The sequence below is a fragment of the Pyrus communis genome, chromosome 7, assembly GCF_963583255.1.
Source record: "Pyrus communis chromosome 7, drPyrComm1.1, whole genome shotgun sequence".
Taxonomy (NCBI): Eukaryota; Viridiplantae; Streptophyta; class Magnoliopsida; order Rosales; family Rosaceae; genus Pyrus; species Pyrus communis.
In genome coordinates, this window is record NC_084809.1 from 11,338,181 (window position 1) to 11,356,916 (window position 18,736).

The following is an 18,736-nucleotide window of genomic DNA, read 5'->3' on the forward strand; positions in this document are numbered from 1 at the left end:
TTTTTATGGTTTAAGGAAGTTATTCCATTGTAGACTATTACTTTAGAGAAATTTTATTGTATCCAACTATTACCATTTTGTAAATATGTTTTAGTTAATGTGGTGGAAGATATATTTTGCTTTGATGATAATGATGTTGATGACTTGGGACTTTGAATACTAAGGAAAATACTAAGGAGATCATATTTTTAGACCATATGTTGTAAACCATATGATGTGGTTGTGGAGCAAAAAATAATCCAAAAAATCTTGGAGCTGACACGTGGACCTTTTCCCGAAGAAGTCAAGTATGACCTTATTAAGTTGCCGATGCCCACATTTAATCCACACTTACTTCAACATTCCTGAAAAACCTGGTAGCTGACTACAATCTCATCAATCTCTCCTATCCCTGGCAAAGAGAAGTCAAAAGTATTAGAGATAAGACTAAATCCTATCTTTAAACTCCCATAATTAAAGATCAACTCAATCAACGAAGGAATCACAATCATATCCAATACAGGATCTTTCAAAGATAATCCCATGATATTATTTATTAAATATTATCTCTGGGATATTTCTTTCCCGGTCCATCCTACAGATAACTCATTTTGGCCAATCGGATGGCTACACATGGCAGGCCAAACCCTACACATGTGGCCGACCTAGCTCCTATAAACACCCCATTTCCATCAATGTCTAGTAAACTTTTGTTATGCACTAAAGTTCCTCTCTTTTGAGAGAAACTGACTTACGCATCTGAGATCCATTGGTTAAATTCTCCACCACCCCACCTCCCCCCCCCCCCCCCCCCGGCGACGGCTACTTCTTGGGTGCATGAGGCTTTGGCCTTGAGTAAATGTGTTTATTTGTTTTATAGGTACAATTTCGTCAAGATAGAAGATGGCAAACTTTTGCTACCACAGTAGCGATTAATGATTGGATTCCTTTTTTAATGATTAAAGTCACATCATGTTATTTAAAATACATGGTTTAAAAATGTGATCTCTTTAGCGTCACCCTAAAATTACTATGCAATTGTTTGTTACTCACTAAAGTAATGTCTCAAAGACCAAGCACGATTCAGTTTCTTTCTCCACACCTTCATGAAGTCTGTAGATTAATGTGCAAAGTCTGCAAGGCTTTTGTGTAGAGCCTACAGAGATTATCCAGCAGAGTATCATGATACAAAATATCCCAGGGGGAAATCCTAAACCCTCTTTAACATTAACAGCTAATGACTTTTTTGAAGCACAAATCAAATGCAGATATTTAATCCTTACACAAATGAAAAAGAATGTACATAATTTTCATTTCACAAGCCAAAAGAGTATAGTGCAATTTGACACTGGCATATTAAAATCCCCAGCCAACATGAACTTAGCAATGAACATATGTAACTAATATATACGAGCAATTTTTCTAAATAATTTCATCAAACAATCTAACAGAGTAATTGAACTGGTTCAACCTTATAAATCTTGGGTTTGGACCGTTTGATCATCCAATGATTCTCAAAATCCTTGGCCTCGAATGGAATCCTCAAAACCCCATCGTTGCAGAAACCATATTCCTCAGCTGACTTATACAGCAACTCCGAGAAGTCTGCATGGCGAAACAATGTGGTATGAATCATGAAACGCTTCGTATCCCCATCCACGCCAACACAAACAGGAACATAACCCTTTGGTGTCATTGAAGGAGTGTTTTTCAGTCTTTTCACTACTGGAGCTCCGATCAACTGGCTCAACAACTTGCTGCTTCTCACCCCTGTTAGCAAATAGGAAAGTACTTTCTTCATCTTGAATTCTAAATTAGTGCTGCAGTATTTGTTTGAGTAATGATTAGTACTTCAACTATATATATAATGGTACACTCCCTAGCAGTACAAATTTAAGGCCACCCGTACTCTGAGCTCTTGCTTACATCCCAATTAGGCGTTGATTAACGACATTTTGTAGGGTCATTAACTTGATGATGGTGATTTGTGACATGCATCTTAATTAATACTCTATAAATTGTAGATGTTGATGTGCATTGTCTTAAGTTTAGTTAGACATGCCGTGACTACAATTTGAAAATGGCTTTTATAATTTTATTTCTGGAACTAATATTATTTTACTTTGTAATTGCCCACATCTTGAATCTACAAAATTATAATATTGTGTTTTTGCCATTTTGGTTATCTATATGATTAAATCAATGAGATTAATTAATTCAACCTTGCCGACCTTCAATCTATAAATTTCGAAAGCTAGGCTAATAATCTTCCAAGGTGTCTAATCATGCATATATAACGATAAGGTGCATACGAAACACTTGAGCCTATTTCACGCATTCACCAAGACCACGTACAAGAAGGAACGTCCGTATTTGTACTCGATGAAAACTGATTAGAGACAAATATTAAGTGACAACTGATAAGTATTAAATATTAAGGAAACAATATGATTTCATTAATGAAAGATAAAAGGTATAGAAGCCAAACTACAAGAGGTTAGATTCCTCCACCGATAGGTGGACAATCAGAGTGGAGGATCCAAACTAATCTGTTGTTAGCTATTGTTAGTTAAGCTTAAGTATTAGTTGTCTAGTACAGTTGCACAAAAGGCCTTGTAATGTGTTTATTAAGAAAATTGAGGATCCACTAAAAAATCAACTAACAATATGAGGAGTGGCTTAACTTATAAATACATGTGAGTTAAAGGGTTGGAGGTGTTTTTGTTTGGGGGGAGGGGAATAAATCCACTATCCCCTAGGGGATTAGAGAGGGGTGGAAATGCTCTAACACATGGACAACACAAACATGGTAACATGAAGCATGTGTGACTGTTGGGCTTCACACGCATGACAATCTGCTCTAATATCATGAACAAAGCAGAGGTTCCATCATAAAACAAATTGGCAATATGAAGAGTAACCCAACTTACTTTTAAATATATGCAAGGTTTCTCTTCTTATCAATGTGAGATTTATTCTCAACAGATTCTTATGGATGAAATGAAAAATCAGTTTTTCACTTTAATATCTTTGTCTTTCTCTTTGTTGCTTTAATTATCTGTAAAAACAATGGTTGCCTGGAGATTTTTATTAACAATACGTTTGAAGATTATCTCTTCAAAAAATCATTTGAATTAGATATCGTTTATGCATCCACGCATATGGAACAACTCGACGATTTGAGTAAATGTTCTCTAATTTGAATGTTTTTTATTCTTTTGTAGGGATGAACTTCAAATAGATAGTAAGAAATTGAACAATTCTGATTATGAAACTTATACGATAAAAAATGTTATTCGCAAGTGGTGAAATATGACATTACATTGTGGGGATGCAAGTATTACTATGTATATTCTAATTTATACATCTCCACAATAAAGATATTCAGAAAAAATAGGCTTCCATCATCTTCACATTAAGAACTATTAATTTATAGACACAAAGAAGAAATAAAAAAAAATTCTTAAAGAAATAAGAAAGAACGAACATAATTTTCATTTCACAAGTTAGAAGAGTACAGTTGACACCATCATATTAATCCCCAGCTAACATGAACTAGCAATGAACATATATAACTAATATGTAAAAGCATTTTTCTAAATGGTTTCATCAAGCAATCTAACAGCAGACTAGTTGAACCGGTTCAACCTTATAAATCTTGGGTTTGGACGTTTTGGTCATCCAATACTCCTCAAAATCCTTGGCTTCACATGGAATCCTCAAGACCCCATCATTGCAAAAGTCATATTCCTCCGCTGACTTATACAACAACTCCAAGAACTCTGTATGGCGGAGTAATGTAGTATGAACTATAAAACGCTTCGTGTAACCATCTACATCAACACAAACAGGCACATAACCTTTTGGTGGCATTGAAGGACTCTTCAGTCTTTTCACTCCTGGAGCTCCGATCAACTGGCTCAACAACTTGCTGCTTCTCACCCCGATTAGCAAATAGCGGAGTACTCTCTTCATCTTGAATTCCGATTACTAGATACTACAATTTTTTTTGGTAGTGATCAATAGTTCAATTAATTTCAAATATATAAAGGTACATTCGACTATCAGTACAAATTTACGGCCGTGCGTGTTATGCGTCCTTGCTAAAATATCTAGTACTATATATTAATTTACATATCAGTTAGATGTTGATTTTTTTTTTTTTTTTTATCTCAAAGATAATTTTCATTAAAATAAAAATTAATACAAGGCCCAAAAAGAACCGGGTAAACAATTACAGGGAAAGTAAAAGGTCCAAACAAAATAAAAGCAACAACCCAAGATACAACAGGAGACCTACACAAGTTTAGGCCTGAAGGCAACATAAAATAGACAATAAAAAACCCTAATCTCCAATAGCAAAGACCACATCACCGCCACTGTCACATCCTCTGAGGAAGCCAAACTTCAAACCGAGAAAGTAAACACCAGATCCAAGTCCCTTCATGAACCCCTGTAAATATATACAAACAAAGTAACATATGGGAAGAGGGTGAGGCTAAGAGGTATGTAAAATACCCAACACTTGGCCTCGATGGAGGTCCGGCATGGCGATTAGGGGAGGGGAAGTGAGGGAGGGAAGTGAATCTGATATCCAATTTCTGATCAGAGCCCGCCGAACCAAGCACATGGTGGGATGAGGATGAAGGATCACAGCTAGGGAGGAGGGAGGAAAGGAAATAAAAGATAGAAAAGCAATAAAAGTAGGCGAAAAAGAGCCGGATAAGAGGCAAGAAGCCATGGATAGTTGAGGCATGGCTCAAGGAAAACTGAGATTAAACTCAGGGGAGAATCGAGAATTAAAAACGAAGGGAGAAAACTGGAAAAGATGAAGGAAGGGAAGAAGGGAAATAGGGAGGGGTGAGGAGCAGAGGAGAAGAGGGAGGAAGGAAAAATAGGCAAAGTGCAAAGGAAGGAAAACCTAAGAAAACTCAGGAAGAGAAGGAGAAAAATGAGGAAAATAAGAAAGGAAGGAAGGGAGGAAGGGAGGATGTCTCCGGCACCCAAGCCTAAGGGCTAGGGCTAGCAACGAAGTTGCTGGGAGGTTTTCATAGAGAGAAAAGGAGAGACTTTTGAGAGAAAGATCTCAGGAGGTGCTGGTTCCTAACTTACGAACAAAATTAGTTAGATGTTGATTAATCGTATTTTTCTTCGAAGTCAGTAACTTGATGACTTTGGGGTCAGTAACATGATGATTGTGACATACATCTTAATTAATATTAAAAAATTGGTAACTGTTTAGGTATATTATCTTACGAAAGATAATGACTTACATGGAACGAGTCACCATCACGTAGTATTGTTTATCCAATAAGACATTGTCAAGTGAAAATTTTTCTCCATATGACAATGTCTTGTTAAATTAAGACATTACGTAGCAATGAATCTATTTCATGTAAATTATTCTCCTTAGGCTACATGCTCTGACTACAAAGTTAAAAGTAGCTTTAATAATTTCATTTCCTATGCAACTAATATTTTACTGTGTAATTGCCCCATACGTGTGACAACTCGTCCCACGTTTTTATTAATTTTAGAAGCATGAATTTACGAAAATGCCCTAGAGGTAAGGATTTTAACTTCCGTTGATCATCGGTTAGAATGACGTATGACTTATTCTTTTAGCATATCCTTGTAGTACTTGCCACTACGAACGCATAGGCGAAAGCCGTTTGCGAGTCCGAATTATATCGGTATAATTACGGACATTTGAAGTTGGTTATTTAAAGGTAGTTAAATTATTTGAACTCCCACCTTGTGGGAAGACTAACTAATCAGCCTTAAGTAAAGAGAAAAAGGGACCAATCAAATTAAAAGGGATGGAGGACCAATGAGAAATCAGAAAAGAAGAAGAAGAAAAGAAGAAAAGAAGGGGGAGTAGCCTTCCCGTTGACCCACACCCACCGGGAGCTCCCATTTTCCAAGGCCGATTCCGGCCAACTTTGGTGGAGATTTTCGACGCCACCATCACCATCTTGAAGCTCTTATTCCCCTCTACAAAACCCACCCATGAACCACCTTGATTAACCACATTATGTGGCGGTTTGAGGCCATGAAAGTCGAAGAAAATCAATTTTCCAAACAATCTTGATCCCGTTGGACCACCTTAGACGACGAATCAACGTCGGGAAGTTTTAGGCACCGGCTGACTTTGTGGGCAAAATTGACCCCCTTCCGTCCACTTTTGGACTTTGTGGCAGGTATGAAAGTTGTTTCTCTCTTTGAAATCTTCATTCCTGTAAATTTTGGTAATTTTTGGAAATAGTTGGATTTTCCGGTGAGTCGGGGTAGCCGATTGCCACCCACGGCGGCGCGTGGCCAGTGGGCCGCCAATGCTATTTTTTGGCTATGTTAAATGTCTTGAATTTAGTCTTGATATTTCAATGACTTAGGTTGATCATTGGAACCTAAATTCTCTACGATACATTAATAGGTATTTATGTAAATCGACGATCCAACCGTTAGATCGTCACCAAATTTTGTTATATTGTAGTACATAATATTTGAAGAATGTAGGAACTTACGGATTTGAAATCCAATGCACAAATCTTTCCGAATTGGATTTGTAAGTTCATAAAATAAAACGTTAATCGCTAATCAGTTTTGGGAATTGGCGAGGATCCAACCGTTGGATCATAATAAAATTTTAGTATGTTATTCTAGAAGTATAATGTGGATTTTTGGAAGTTACGGATTGGAAATCTGATATGCGGATCTTCCAAATCTAGTTATACAGGGTTGTTGACCCTATCGTCGATCAAAGATCGACAGTTGACTTTTGTTCAATGGGTCTCAAATTATTTTTTAAGGTCCTTGAGGATATGTTTTATGTAAATTATGTATTCTATCGGTAAGAACTTTGAGATGTGATTTGATAATTGGTCACAGGTGACGATAGATCGTGATGTCTCGATGTGCATGTAAGATAATCATAGCATGGACTCCAGATGAGTGGGTCTTTTTCTTTCATAGGCATATAATTGATAATTCCACAAGCACTTCTAAAGTGATATATGCTTGTTACCTACAATTAATCATTGCGAACTACAAATGGCTTGATCCTTATTTAGGGTATGTAGGCAGTCTAACAAGACGTTAGATGCAGCCATATAATAAATGAGATTAAATAATTGAGACAATAGTCTTGTTTAGTGAATTGAGCAATGTGAGGGACATTGGTGGGAAGTGTGAGATTTAGTTTTATGATTTAGTGATTAAATGTTGATCATAAATCAATGCGTGAAGAATCAAGAAATTGAAGTAAGGAAAGGTAAAGTAATGATAGTTAATTTAACTAGTGTCTAATTGGGCTTATCACTGATGATTACTCTCAAAAGTAAATAGTTTGGGAGTAGGGGGTTATTGATTGTACATGTTACGCCGTATTATATAATTTAGGAATATCATAAAATGTTTGGATTTAGATTGCATCATGGCATATTCATATAGATATTACCTGAACCTAACTATTGTGAATGCTTTGAAGTGCTAAATGACGCCGCGAACGCCTAGGTAAGCTTCAGGTGAGTACATGTTAATGATAGTGATGGTAGTGAATATGATTGTGTTGAGATATATTATAGCTCATAAACCTGCACCCCGGTGTTAGTGCTCCCACCCATGGCCAGGGCACAATCCTTCACGTGATGTTCACCTCCCACACCTTACGCTCACCTTGTATCCAAGGAAGGTGCACAGTCCTGTCGTATAGACCACTTTAGGTGGTTCCGACTCGTAGGTGACCCGCGATTATTCGCACAGTCTTCACGTGATCGTAGCACTTGAGCGTATTTATTTACACCCAGTCTTGTCGTACAAACCAATTTAGGTGGTTCCGACTCGTGTGCAGGTATACTTATTGAGCTATTGGCTAGCATGATTGATGAGATATGTGATGAGATATGGATAAGTCATACATGTCATTATAGGTGACTCCGACTTATATGTTAGCTATGATTAATGAGATATGGATAAGTCATACAAGTCATAAGAGGTGACTCCGACTTATATGCTAGCCATAATTGATGAGATATGGATAAGTCGTACAGGTCATTATAGGTGACTCTGACTTATATGCTAGCCATGATTGATGAGATATGGATAAGTCGTACAGGTCACAAGAGGTGACTCCGACTTATGTGCTAGCATTGATTGATGAGATATGGGTGCAGTCGTACAGGTCACATTAGATGACTCCAACTGATATATCATTTTGTATTGATTAAGTTCAATTGGCCTACTTATTAATGCATGGTGGAGTTGATGGACATGGCAAACTGTGGTTTTGGCCATTTTTTGAGTATGGTTTAGATATATGTATATATGTTGTATTGTCTTATGGAAAACTATACGGGTTTTACATTGAGGGGCATTACTTTTAGAGAGGTAATAACTTTGGGAAGCTTGGTTTTATTGCTCACTCACACTCTCTGTTTGGTGCCATCTAGGTTTTAGCTGCTGAGTTTGTATCGACAAGAATCTGTGGCGAATCTTAGTATTGATGGATACTCCTGAGGGTATGATTCTTACCCACACTTTTGTACCTTACTTATGCTCTGACGTCGTGTGTGAAATGGGTTCGCTCCAGCTCACAATGCACTCTGGTATTTAAAAATTTTAAGTTCAAATTATTCACATTTTTCTACACTCTATCGCATTTTATGGCTTCGTCACCTTTAGGTGTCGACCAGCACAGCTCAATTCAGAGTTCAAGTGGACTTTCTGGGTCGGGGTATGTCAATACGTATATTCCTCTTGCATCTACCAGATTTTATTTATTTCATGTCTTGGCCATTTTGGGTTTAACCTTTGACCATATATGTCAATGAATTGACAAATTAATTTAACGTTGCCGACCCTCTCTCTATAAATTTCGAAAGCTAGGTTAATAACCTTCCAAGGTGTCTAATCATGTATATATAATATGAATCCTATTTCTCTTTATGAGAATTCTGGAGATCTGTGAATCATATTCGTTCATCGTACATAGTGCAGTCAGAAATCATTTTAATATTTTTATTTAAAATTAAATACAAAATGTACTTGATAAAAATTGACCGCACGATGTACAGTGAACGAACATGATTTACGGATTTTGAACATCCTCACCAAAAGAATTCGAAGATGATCATGTTGGATATAACATATGGGTGCATATAAAACAATTGAGTCTATTTATTTTAATTTGTTCAGATATCCACCAATGCCCAGTACAAAAGGGAACTTTCTTTGTACCGAATGAAATTTGCCTTGAGACAAAACTTAAGTTTTAAAGTATTACATATTGGGGCTATCAAGCTGTAAATTATCAATAACCACCATATGGGACAATAAGAAGGCTATATGCTAATGAATGCTATGGAGTAACGATATCTGTTCAACTAGTTACGGCGTATAAGTACTTACTAAAGAACATGGAACGCCAAGGTGTAAAGACCGGATACACCACTTTTGAGTTTTGATATATGTCTCATGTAAGAAGGAATGACTTTTTTCATATAAAAAGTGAAACAATGTCCTTTAAATCTTTTTAGTTTCAGTTCAAATTAGCTCTGCCACCTTTCTAAGTGGTGAGTGTTACCACCATGGTTCACAGATTCAGTTTTTATATTAAAAAAAATGAACAAATATGAAATTTATTATTAATTATGAGAGAAAGTAAATTAAGAATTAAATAATAAAGGTAAATAAAATGAGGTTCATGAATCGATATTTTGGAAAATGTAGGAGATAAGAATTTTTTCAGTGTACTTAAAATACGACATACAATATTATTGTTCTACTTAAATTACAACACGTAAAATTTAAGGTAATTTAGCTAAAGATCAATAAAAACTTTACTATTAAGTCATATATCAATGAAATATTTTTATTTTATACTTAATCAATGATATATTTTTATTAATTAGGCATAAGTCAATGATGAACGCCACATAATTAACTATTTAATTAATAAAAATATAAAAAAACCGAACCAAATTCCTATCCTCCATCCACCACCAAACACGCCAAATTCCTATTTCCACCGCCTATCTTCCTCTAGGATCAAAACCCAGTTCTTGTTTCCACCACCAAATTTGTCCCAGTTTCTTGTTTCCTTTTGGGATCCACCACCATGGGTTGAGTCCGCACAAATTCAGTGAAGAAATTTTCCCGCCGGGTGATCGACCACTACTACTGGCGCATGGCCCTTGACTTCACACCAACTACAAGATCCTCAAGAAAGTCACCATCATTCCCTCCAAGCATGTCACGCCCCAGACCCGGGGTAGGTGGAAAATTCGATCCCAAGTTCAAAACGTGAGCTAAAAACTAAATAAATAAAATAAAACTAAAATAAAGGAGTGCGAATTTCATATAAAAAAAATCGAGAATTCTTTACAATACTAAAATAAATAAGGCTAAATTACACTTTCATACCTCAAGTTTGGGGTCTATTTCAATTCCTTACAACATCTTTAAAACAGTTCACTTTCATACCTTAAGTACTATTTATTTCAAAATAATACCTCCGTTACATTTTCCATCCATTGATCTGTTAAATGCTGACGTGGCTGCCATATATATGCCACGTGGCTGCCAAATGTCTGCCACGTGGCAAATAAAATTTTTTTTTAATTTTTTTTTAAAAACCTGAATTTTCTCAAAAAAATAGAAACCCAGAAATCCCCTTCCCCCTTCGTCTTCCCCACCCTACAGACCCTCTCTCTAATCACTCTCTTCCTCATCTCCCTCTACCTCACCTCCCGCCACCACTCCCGACCCTAGAAGGCCAAGCCCAAGCCCGCCGCCGCCATCCAGCCAGGTCGCCATGGCCTGCAGCAATCTATCCCTTCTCACCTTCATTCTTCACCTTCTCACACGAACGATTTGCCCAGCAAGTTCACCGTTCCACCGTCTGATAGCTTCAACCCAAAATTCAGAAATCAAATTTTCGCAATTTCCAGAAACCCAAAATTCAAATTTTGATTATTCGAATTGCAAAAAAAGCCAAAAATGCTTACTGTGTAGGAATTGCGAGGGTCGAGCTCCAAGGAAGAGCCACCGACGGACAAGCCCTTTTGGGCATCGATAAAGGAGTGAGCTTTATCTAAGTTGATCTAATCCTGCCATTTGGGGATGATGGATTGATCGAATTTTAGTTCAACTTTATTTGTATTTGGTGATTTGAATTTTTGTGGCTATTCATCTTCCTATCAAATCCAATGGCGATGGAAGTTCTTCATCCTTCCCGTCGCCGAGAAGGTGAAGAACAAAGGTGAGAAGGGAGATTGATGCAGGCCATGGCAACCCGGCTAGATGACGACGTCAGGCTTAGGATGGGCCGTCTGTGGGGTGGGGAAGACAAAGGGGGAAAGGGATTTATGGGTTTCTTTTTCTTTTTTTTTAATTAATTAATTAATTATTATTTTAATATTTTATTAAGTGTTCAGCCACGTGGCACAAACGTGATAGTCATGTCAGCATAAATGGGAACCTCATATTTGCCATGTCATCACTTAACGGTTAACTTAACAGATTTTCTAACAGAGGTATGAAATTGAAATAAAATATTAAGTAAATGTATGAAATTGAAATGTTTTAAAGATGTTGTAAGGAATTGAAATTGACCTCAAACCTAAGAGGGTAAAATGTAATTTACCCAATAAATAAATACAAAATTATATCCTCACACTTAATTTGATCTCATCCTGTTTACCCTTTTTTACTGTTTAGTTCATAAACCTGCATAACAATAGAGGGGTGAGCTTTTCCAAAGCTCAATAGGGACATAACTTTATCACAGTAAATTGATAGTATTAATTTAAGTGTCATAAAATCATGTAATCAAGTACCAAATCATTATCATCAACTATGCATGAGTGCGATACAATACTCTTCATCTCTACCCAGTAATTCATATAATAAAACACGCAGACCTGCACAGTCCCATACCGCGCATTTTACCTCTGCAGTGGTGGTTCGAATGTTCTAATATACAAATTAACCCCCTGTAACTCAATCATCCCAATTTCCCTGTTAGTCATCTTGCCAAAACCCTTCGTCGCCAGTCCCAAATTACCCTTAAAGAATATGTGCACTGTGGGCTTACTTGAGACCTGGTCTACCGTAAAGGTCTTAAAGAATATCAATCAATCAATATTAACAATAATATAACACTTCACGAAATTTAATAAGATCAATCTTTGTAAAGGTCTGCCGTATTTCCCCTACCTGGATTCCAAAGCATTGCGCCAAGATAATAACACAAGAAACCACAACTGTGATAAGCTTCTATTCACAAGTATAAGAAAATCACTATATGCAAGACAAGAACTTTAATCCCAGTCAAAGCACTTGAGATTACTAACTTAACAACACCCATTTCAAATGCCCTTTTGGTTGATCTAAAATAATAACTTGGTCATAACAGAACGTTTGAATGAGTACAACTTGCAGAACAAGGGACATGTGAAATACAAATATAAATATGCATGCTGTCTTCTTGGTGTATAAGCTGGGAACATAACTTTAGCCAATAATTAAATAAAGTCTTTCATATGATTAATGAATAAGTATATTAAACCACATATATAAGCAAATTACCAAATGCATGACATGAACTCTAATCCTAATTAATGCATTTAAGTTTATCGGTTCCGCAATACTAATTCACAAGTTACTATCTGTTGATTAACTCCAAACACATGCTTTACTTGATACAGTTGAAACTATACCTATGAACATATGCAGATAGTTCCATGCCGAGAAAACTAGCTTGGTTTACTCAGGCTTGTGCAAAGTTATATGCATGAATACCAGCATATACATATATAGTTTCTCTCAAACCAATAAGAAAGATATATGTTCGAATTAATATTCCCAAGCCCTCTTTTGTATAACAACCTCTAATACATGTAAGAGATCATATTTAGCATGTGATAATTATGTATAGGTTCAGTCCTATCACTTTTGTGTAGGTAAGATGATCTCCAATTGTAAAGTCTGATAGCCAAACGTCTATGCAGATATACATACATATATAATACAAACCAACAGAGTTGAAACACGACAGAGTTCTACATTATATAGAGCTATGGAAAGACTAAAGAAAATATGAGAATCATTACCCATATTTATCCTGCTACAGATTTGACACCGCCGATTAAGAAGCACCTCAGCTTCTGGTTTCTTACTCCCTTCTCTCTCTCTCTCTCTCTCTCTCTCTCTCTCTCTCTCTCTCTCTAACCAAAGACCACAAAGCACCAACTTTCTCTCAGTTTTCATGCTTCGAAAGAGGAAGCAGAGCTGCAGAGATACCTAGCTATTTATAGCAAGAATAGGCGGCAACTCACTCAACATCCCAATCCTAACCGTGTAATATTACACCGACTAAAAGAAGATACTTAATAATATAAGAAAGAAGAATTTGGAGCAGACCTCTCGGTGAAGGCCGATAACTAAAGTAAAGAAACTGGGCTATGTTCACATAATATATAGTCCATGTCCTAATATAAATAATAATTAAAAAGTGCAGAATAGGCTGGAAACTAGACTGATTGATCCAAAAAGCCATTCATAAAATCATGTAAAATAATTAATCAACTAAAATAGTTTGATAAATTATAATCCAAAGCTGATGAAATTAATCATAATATTTAACACATAATTATCATATAATTATTTTTTTTTTTAAATACAAGTCTTCACAAAGCACCTCCACAACATTTCTTTGAAGCGGATCCAAAGGGGCACTGATGAGATCTTCGTCAACAAAAGAGACCCTCGCGTGCCATGTCCCCTAAACATGAAATAGACACTGCAACTTGTTGGCGAAGATTGAGACTCCAACTTGTTGGCAAAGATTGAGACGCCGACAATGTAAAAGCACAAAACATGAAATAGACACTACAACAAAGTGTCTAAATTCACAGAACAAGAAATAGACACTGCAACGCAGTGTCTAAATTCACAAACCTATTTGAATCTCAATGCACAATCACACAACTAGGAACAGACACTGCAACGAAGTGTTTGAATCCACATAACCGAAACAGACACTGCCTTGCTGTGTCTGAATCCACAAACCTCTTTAAATCCGAATGCACAATCACAGAACATGAAATAGACACTGCAATGAAGTGTCTGAATCCACAAACCTATTTGAATCCGAATGCACACTCACAGAACATGAAATAGACACTGCGTTGCAATGTCCAAAAAATGGAGGTTGAAGGTGGTGGGAGGCATAGGATGTTGATGTAATGGAGGTTGAAGGTGGTGGGAGGCGGGGAGGTTAAAGTCTGAGGTGGTGGGAGGCGCAATGAAGGAGATGGAAAGGTTTTTTGTTTTAAATGGTAATGGTATCATTTGTAATTTTAATTTGATTGAGGTGTTTTAATGTATCTTAAAGTCTCATTGACCTATTTATAATTCCAATAAATTTGATTGACCCATTATTAATATCATAACTTCTAATTGATTTTATACAAAATCACCCACAAATTTATTATATAACATATAAGTGAGTTATATCATTCATGTTATTTACCCTTTTTTTTTAAATAGTATGTCACATGATTTTATTCCTGATACCCATAAAAGTTTTTCCACAAGGTGTTTACCCACAAAAAATCTAGTTGCGAATTCGGTGCTAATTTGCTATCCATACTCTAGGATTTGGATCCCATCCGGATCCAAATTGTGGGGATCCTAAGGATCCTCACATCTTAGTCGTTAATCGTACATTGTGTGGTCAAAAATTATTTTTTATTCAAAATTAAACATAAATAATACCTAACGAAAATTGACCGCACGATATACGATGAACGATTAAGATGTGAAAATTTCCAGGATCTTCATCCCATACTCTGTATGCCGGGGGACTTGAGGTGAACAATGCAAGGCCGACACCTATTTATAGGAAAAGTGTTATGGACTTATCATTAGGGATGGGCTAGAAACTTGAGTGGTACTGGCAGGAAAAGGATTAGGATTTGAGTAATGGGCTAGAATCACATAAGCATAAAATCACATAGAAAATAAATAGGTAATTATCGCATATATAAAAAGGTAAGTGCGTTCGACGAGAAATTAAAAAAAAAAAAAAAAGGTAAGTGCGTATTTTTTGAGTGAGATTAAGTAATCTGGTTAAGTGTAAGACAGGATTAAGAGATGAAATATCTTTGTATCCATATTTTTAGCCTAAACTTAAGAGATCACCGACCTAATATCCCATCCTAATCTTATGCTTCACAACCAAGTCACCGGTTCTTACCATTATATGTATCAGTTACCTTCTTCAGAGCAAAGACATACCAAAATCTTGAGAGCTTTCCATAATCTCTCCAAAATTTCTTAACAATATTCTAGGGTTTGCCATTCGTTCTCATTCCATCTAGGGTTTTCCATTAATATCACAAGTACTATTACTAACAATGGCTAAGAGTCCTGATAATAAGATCACAGACATAGGTACTACTAATGGGAAAAAGGAGAGCAAAGGTCGAAGAAGGGTTGAAATCAAGAGAGTTGAAGACAAGAACAAGCGTCACGTGACTTTCTCCAAGCGCAAAAGGGGTCTCTTCAACAAAGCAGCGGAGCTCAGCGTTTTGACTGGTGCAGAGACGGCTGCGATTGTCGTGTCAAGCAATGGCAAGGTTTTCTGCTTCGGAAGCCCCTCACCTGACACCGTCATCGAGCGCTACCTTAGTGACAATACCTTCTTACTACCTGCAGGTCAATCAGATAATCATCTCCAAAACAACAACACTCACCATTCTAGTAATAAGAAACAAATAGAGGATTATGTGGAAGCTTCGAGACGCTTGAAGGAAGCGAAAGTATTGAAGGGTGGGAAGAAAAATAATAGTAATAATAATGGAGGAGATGGAGGTTGTTCTTATGGGTGGTGGGAGAGGCCGATTGGGATGATGACTAGTTTGGAAGAGTTGGAAGAGTACAGGGATGCTTTGTACAAGTTGAAACACAACGTGGAGGTTCGAACCAATCAAATGATCCGGGAAACTAGTCCTTCCACTCACTTTTCCCCGCTTTTGTTTATGGATGATATCTGGAATTCTCCTGAATTAAGCCATGGTAAAGGGTTCATGGCATCAGAATTTAATTTCTTCATATGATATCGATGTAAATAAGTATGATTGGAATGGAGTTACTTATCTTTTGTAATCGTCATGGCTTTTGATGAAGGGTTTTAGCTGGATAGGGTTGATGACTGAACAGGTTATATATATGGTTATCATCAAGAAGTTTTTTTCTTTTTTCGTCAAAAGATAGAATTTATTTATATATGGCTGCCATCAACTAGTTTTATGATATCAACGTATATATAGTTGGTTTATTGGTTCTTTAGTCATATGCATGCTACTTGGTATGAGGTTTGGGATGTTCTATGCATGTTATACTTCTTTTATCTGGAATTTATCTGAAAATTGAACATATATAAATGGATCTACTTGATTTTTGTATTTTCTTTTCTTTTGTCCGTTTTATATGATTGTTGATTCTTGCATACAACGGATATTTGTTGCTTATTTCTTAGACTGATAATTAGTTTTTAATTTCGGTTTAGTTTTAAAATTTTAGGTATAAGAGAAAAAAATTTGGATTGCACTTCAACTCATTGAAAGCAAATCTCGTGGGCTTTTTATGGTAAGATTCATGTACAATCATTTAGGAGATCATACACTGGGGATGTGAGATCAAATCATTTAGCTATTATAGGAATATAAGACCTGGTGACTTTAGGAAAAGATTGCAGAACCCTAGAGTTTAATATTGCATTTGAGAGCAAAAGTGAGTTTCATTGTGTTAGGTTTTGAGAGCAAACTTTGTGAGGCTTCAGAAACCTAGTTATCATACTTTAGATCTGTGTGGGGACGGCGTGCTACAAGAACAAAAGTACAAGAGAACATAGTTGAGTCTTGTAAAGTCCTTATTTCTGGATTCTTTTATGGACTGTGCCCCCATGGATTTTCTTTGGATTTTCCTCGTTGTGAGTGGGGTTTTACCACATAAAACAAATCCTTATATTTATTGTTCTTATATGTATTTATCTCCGTTTTTTCACTGTTATGCAGCTGGAAGGAATGGGTTTTGATCCTACTAACGGCACCTAGGTTTGATATAGGTTTCGATCACCTAAATTACATTATCGTATACTAGAATCTTATATGGTTATAGAGGTCTAAGGTTTGATATAAGTTTCCCTAAATAAATGATTAGGGAAACTCATTCCAATTACTTCTTACTATTCGCTTTGAGTATCTAGGTGTTCTGAATTAGACAAGGGTGGGAATATAGTTTGATAGCTATAATATGTGTATGTGTGTGAGGTAGTTAAGTTGGTTAGGATTCTATGTGTTGAGATTGTGACAAGTGTCAACATCTTGTGAGCTTTGTGTTAGCTTAATAGCTAAGCAATGTAACTAGATATATACACATTGTATAAGTGTAATTTGTAAGCTTCTCAATTCATTAATACAAGATACACTTTCTCTCTCTGCAACTATACTTTCTTTCTCTGCAAGAATATTGCTACTTCTTCTGTTTACATGGTATCTTTAGCCTGAAAAGCTTTGGCTTGACAGTTTCTTGATCTTGGTTCTTCTACTTTCACTCACTACTTCGATCAACGATCGGTCTCTCTTTTCTTAGGATCTTGATTCCTCTCTACTTCTCCGACTGGGTGCATCTTCTTCTTTGAACATCAAATGTTTGTTCTAATTTCTCAGAGAAATTTTTCATCTAGGTTTCTTCTCTCGATCTTCTACAATGGTGACTTCTGCTCAACTACAGATTCTTCAATCACCTACAACGTCTCTCATAGCAACAGTCTCATCCTATGTGGCTGTCAAACTTGATGATTCCAACTATCTTACTTGGAATTTTCAGATCGAATTGCTTCTTGAAGATCATGGTCTTATGGGTTTTGTGGACGGGTCTTATTCCTATCCTGCTCGATTTAATGTGCCTACTTCTAGGGATTCAACTGTTTCTTCAACTGATGTATTATCTCCAATTGAAAGTGATCAGTTCAAAATTTGGAAAATGCAAGATCAGGCATTGATGCAATTGCTCACAGCCACTTAATCTCCTTCAGTTGTCTCTTGTGCAATTGGTAGTACCAGTGCTCGTGATTTGTGGGTGCGTCTCAAAGAACAATTTTCGATTATTACTCGAGCTACGATCTTTCAGATGAAATCTGAGTTACAAAACATCAAGATATGTACTGATTCGATTTCACTATATTTGCAACGCATTTAAGAAGCTTGTGACTATCTGTTTGATGATGGAGTTCAATTCGACAATGATGATATTGTCATTTTGACCCTGAATCGTCTTTCCTCTGAATACAATACTCTTCGATCTATTATTCGAGGCCGTGAGATTCCATGAAAGATCTCATATCTCAATTAATTGCTGAGGAAACAATGGTTGAAAATGTTCTCATTGCTCTTGTCTTGTTTGCAATAGTTGCTCGAAACAATGGCAATGACTCCAAGTCTTATGGTGATTCTTCCAAAGCTGAGGATTCTTCAAATGGTAATTCTTACAGGGGTTCTTCTCAGTCTCATTTCTATTCTTCTGGTAATTCTGGGTTCAAGTCAAGCTACAGTAAGAACAAAAACAAGGGTAAATTTCAATACAATTCTCAATCTTATTTTGGAAATTCCAAGAACAATTATGGAAATTATACTGTGAATCCAGCTCCTGGCATTCTTGGTACTTCTCCACCATGACAACTGGGATTCTCTAG

The 18,736-nt window shown here is 36.4% G+C and overlaps 3 protein-coding genes across 3 annotated transcripts; 1 reads left to right on the top strand and 2 right to left on the bottom strand.

Annotated features, from left to right (window-relative positions):
- Positions 1–335: 335 nt before the first annotated feature.
- On the bottom strand, positions 336–1,780 carry LOC137740552 (auxin-responsive protein SAUR21-like). Its single transcript, XM_068480395.1, has 2 exons — positions 1,429–1,780; positions 336–391 (listed from the first exon to the last, which is right to left on the bottom strand). Exons 1-2 carry the CDS (start codon positions 1,778–1,780, stop codon positions 336–338), a joined length of 408 nt encoding a protein of 135 aa, XP_068336496.1.
- Positions 1,781–3,597: 1,817 nt separating this feature from the next.
- On the bottom strand, positions 3,598–3,954 carry LOC137740553 (auxin-responsive protein SAUR71-like). Its single transcript, XM_068480396.1, has one exon. It carries the CDS (start codon positions 3,952–3,954, stop codon positions 3,598–3,600), a length of 357 nt encoding a protein of 118 aa, XP_068336497.1.
- An 11,441-nt stretch (positions 3,955–15,395) lies between these two features.
- Positions 15,396–18,069, top strand: LOC137740554 (uncharacterized). The gene is made up of 2 exons (XM_068480397.1): positions 15,396–16,056; positions 17,729–18,069. The coding sequence occupies exons 1-2, from the start codon at positions 15,396–15,398 to the stop codon at positions 18,067–18,069; spliced, it is 1,002 nt and encodes a 333-aa protein (XP_068336498.1).
- Positions 18,070–18,736: the final 667 nt, after the last annotated feature.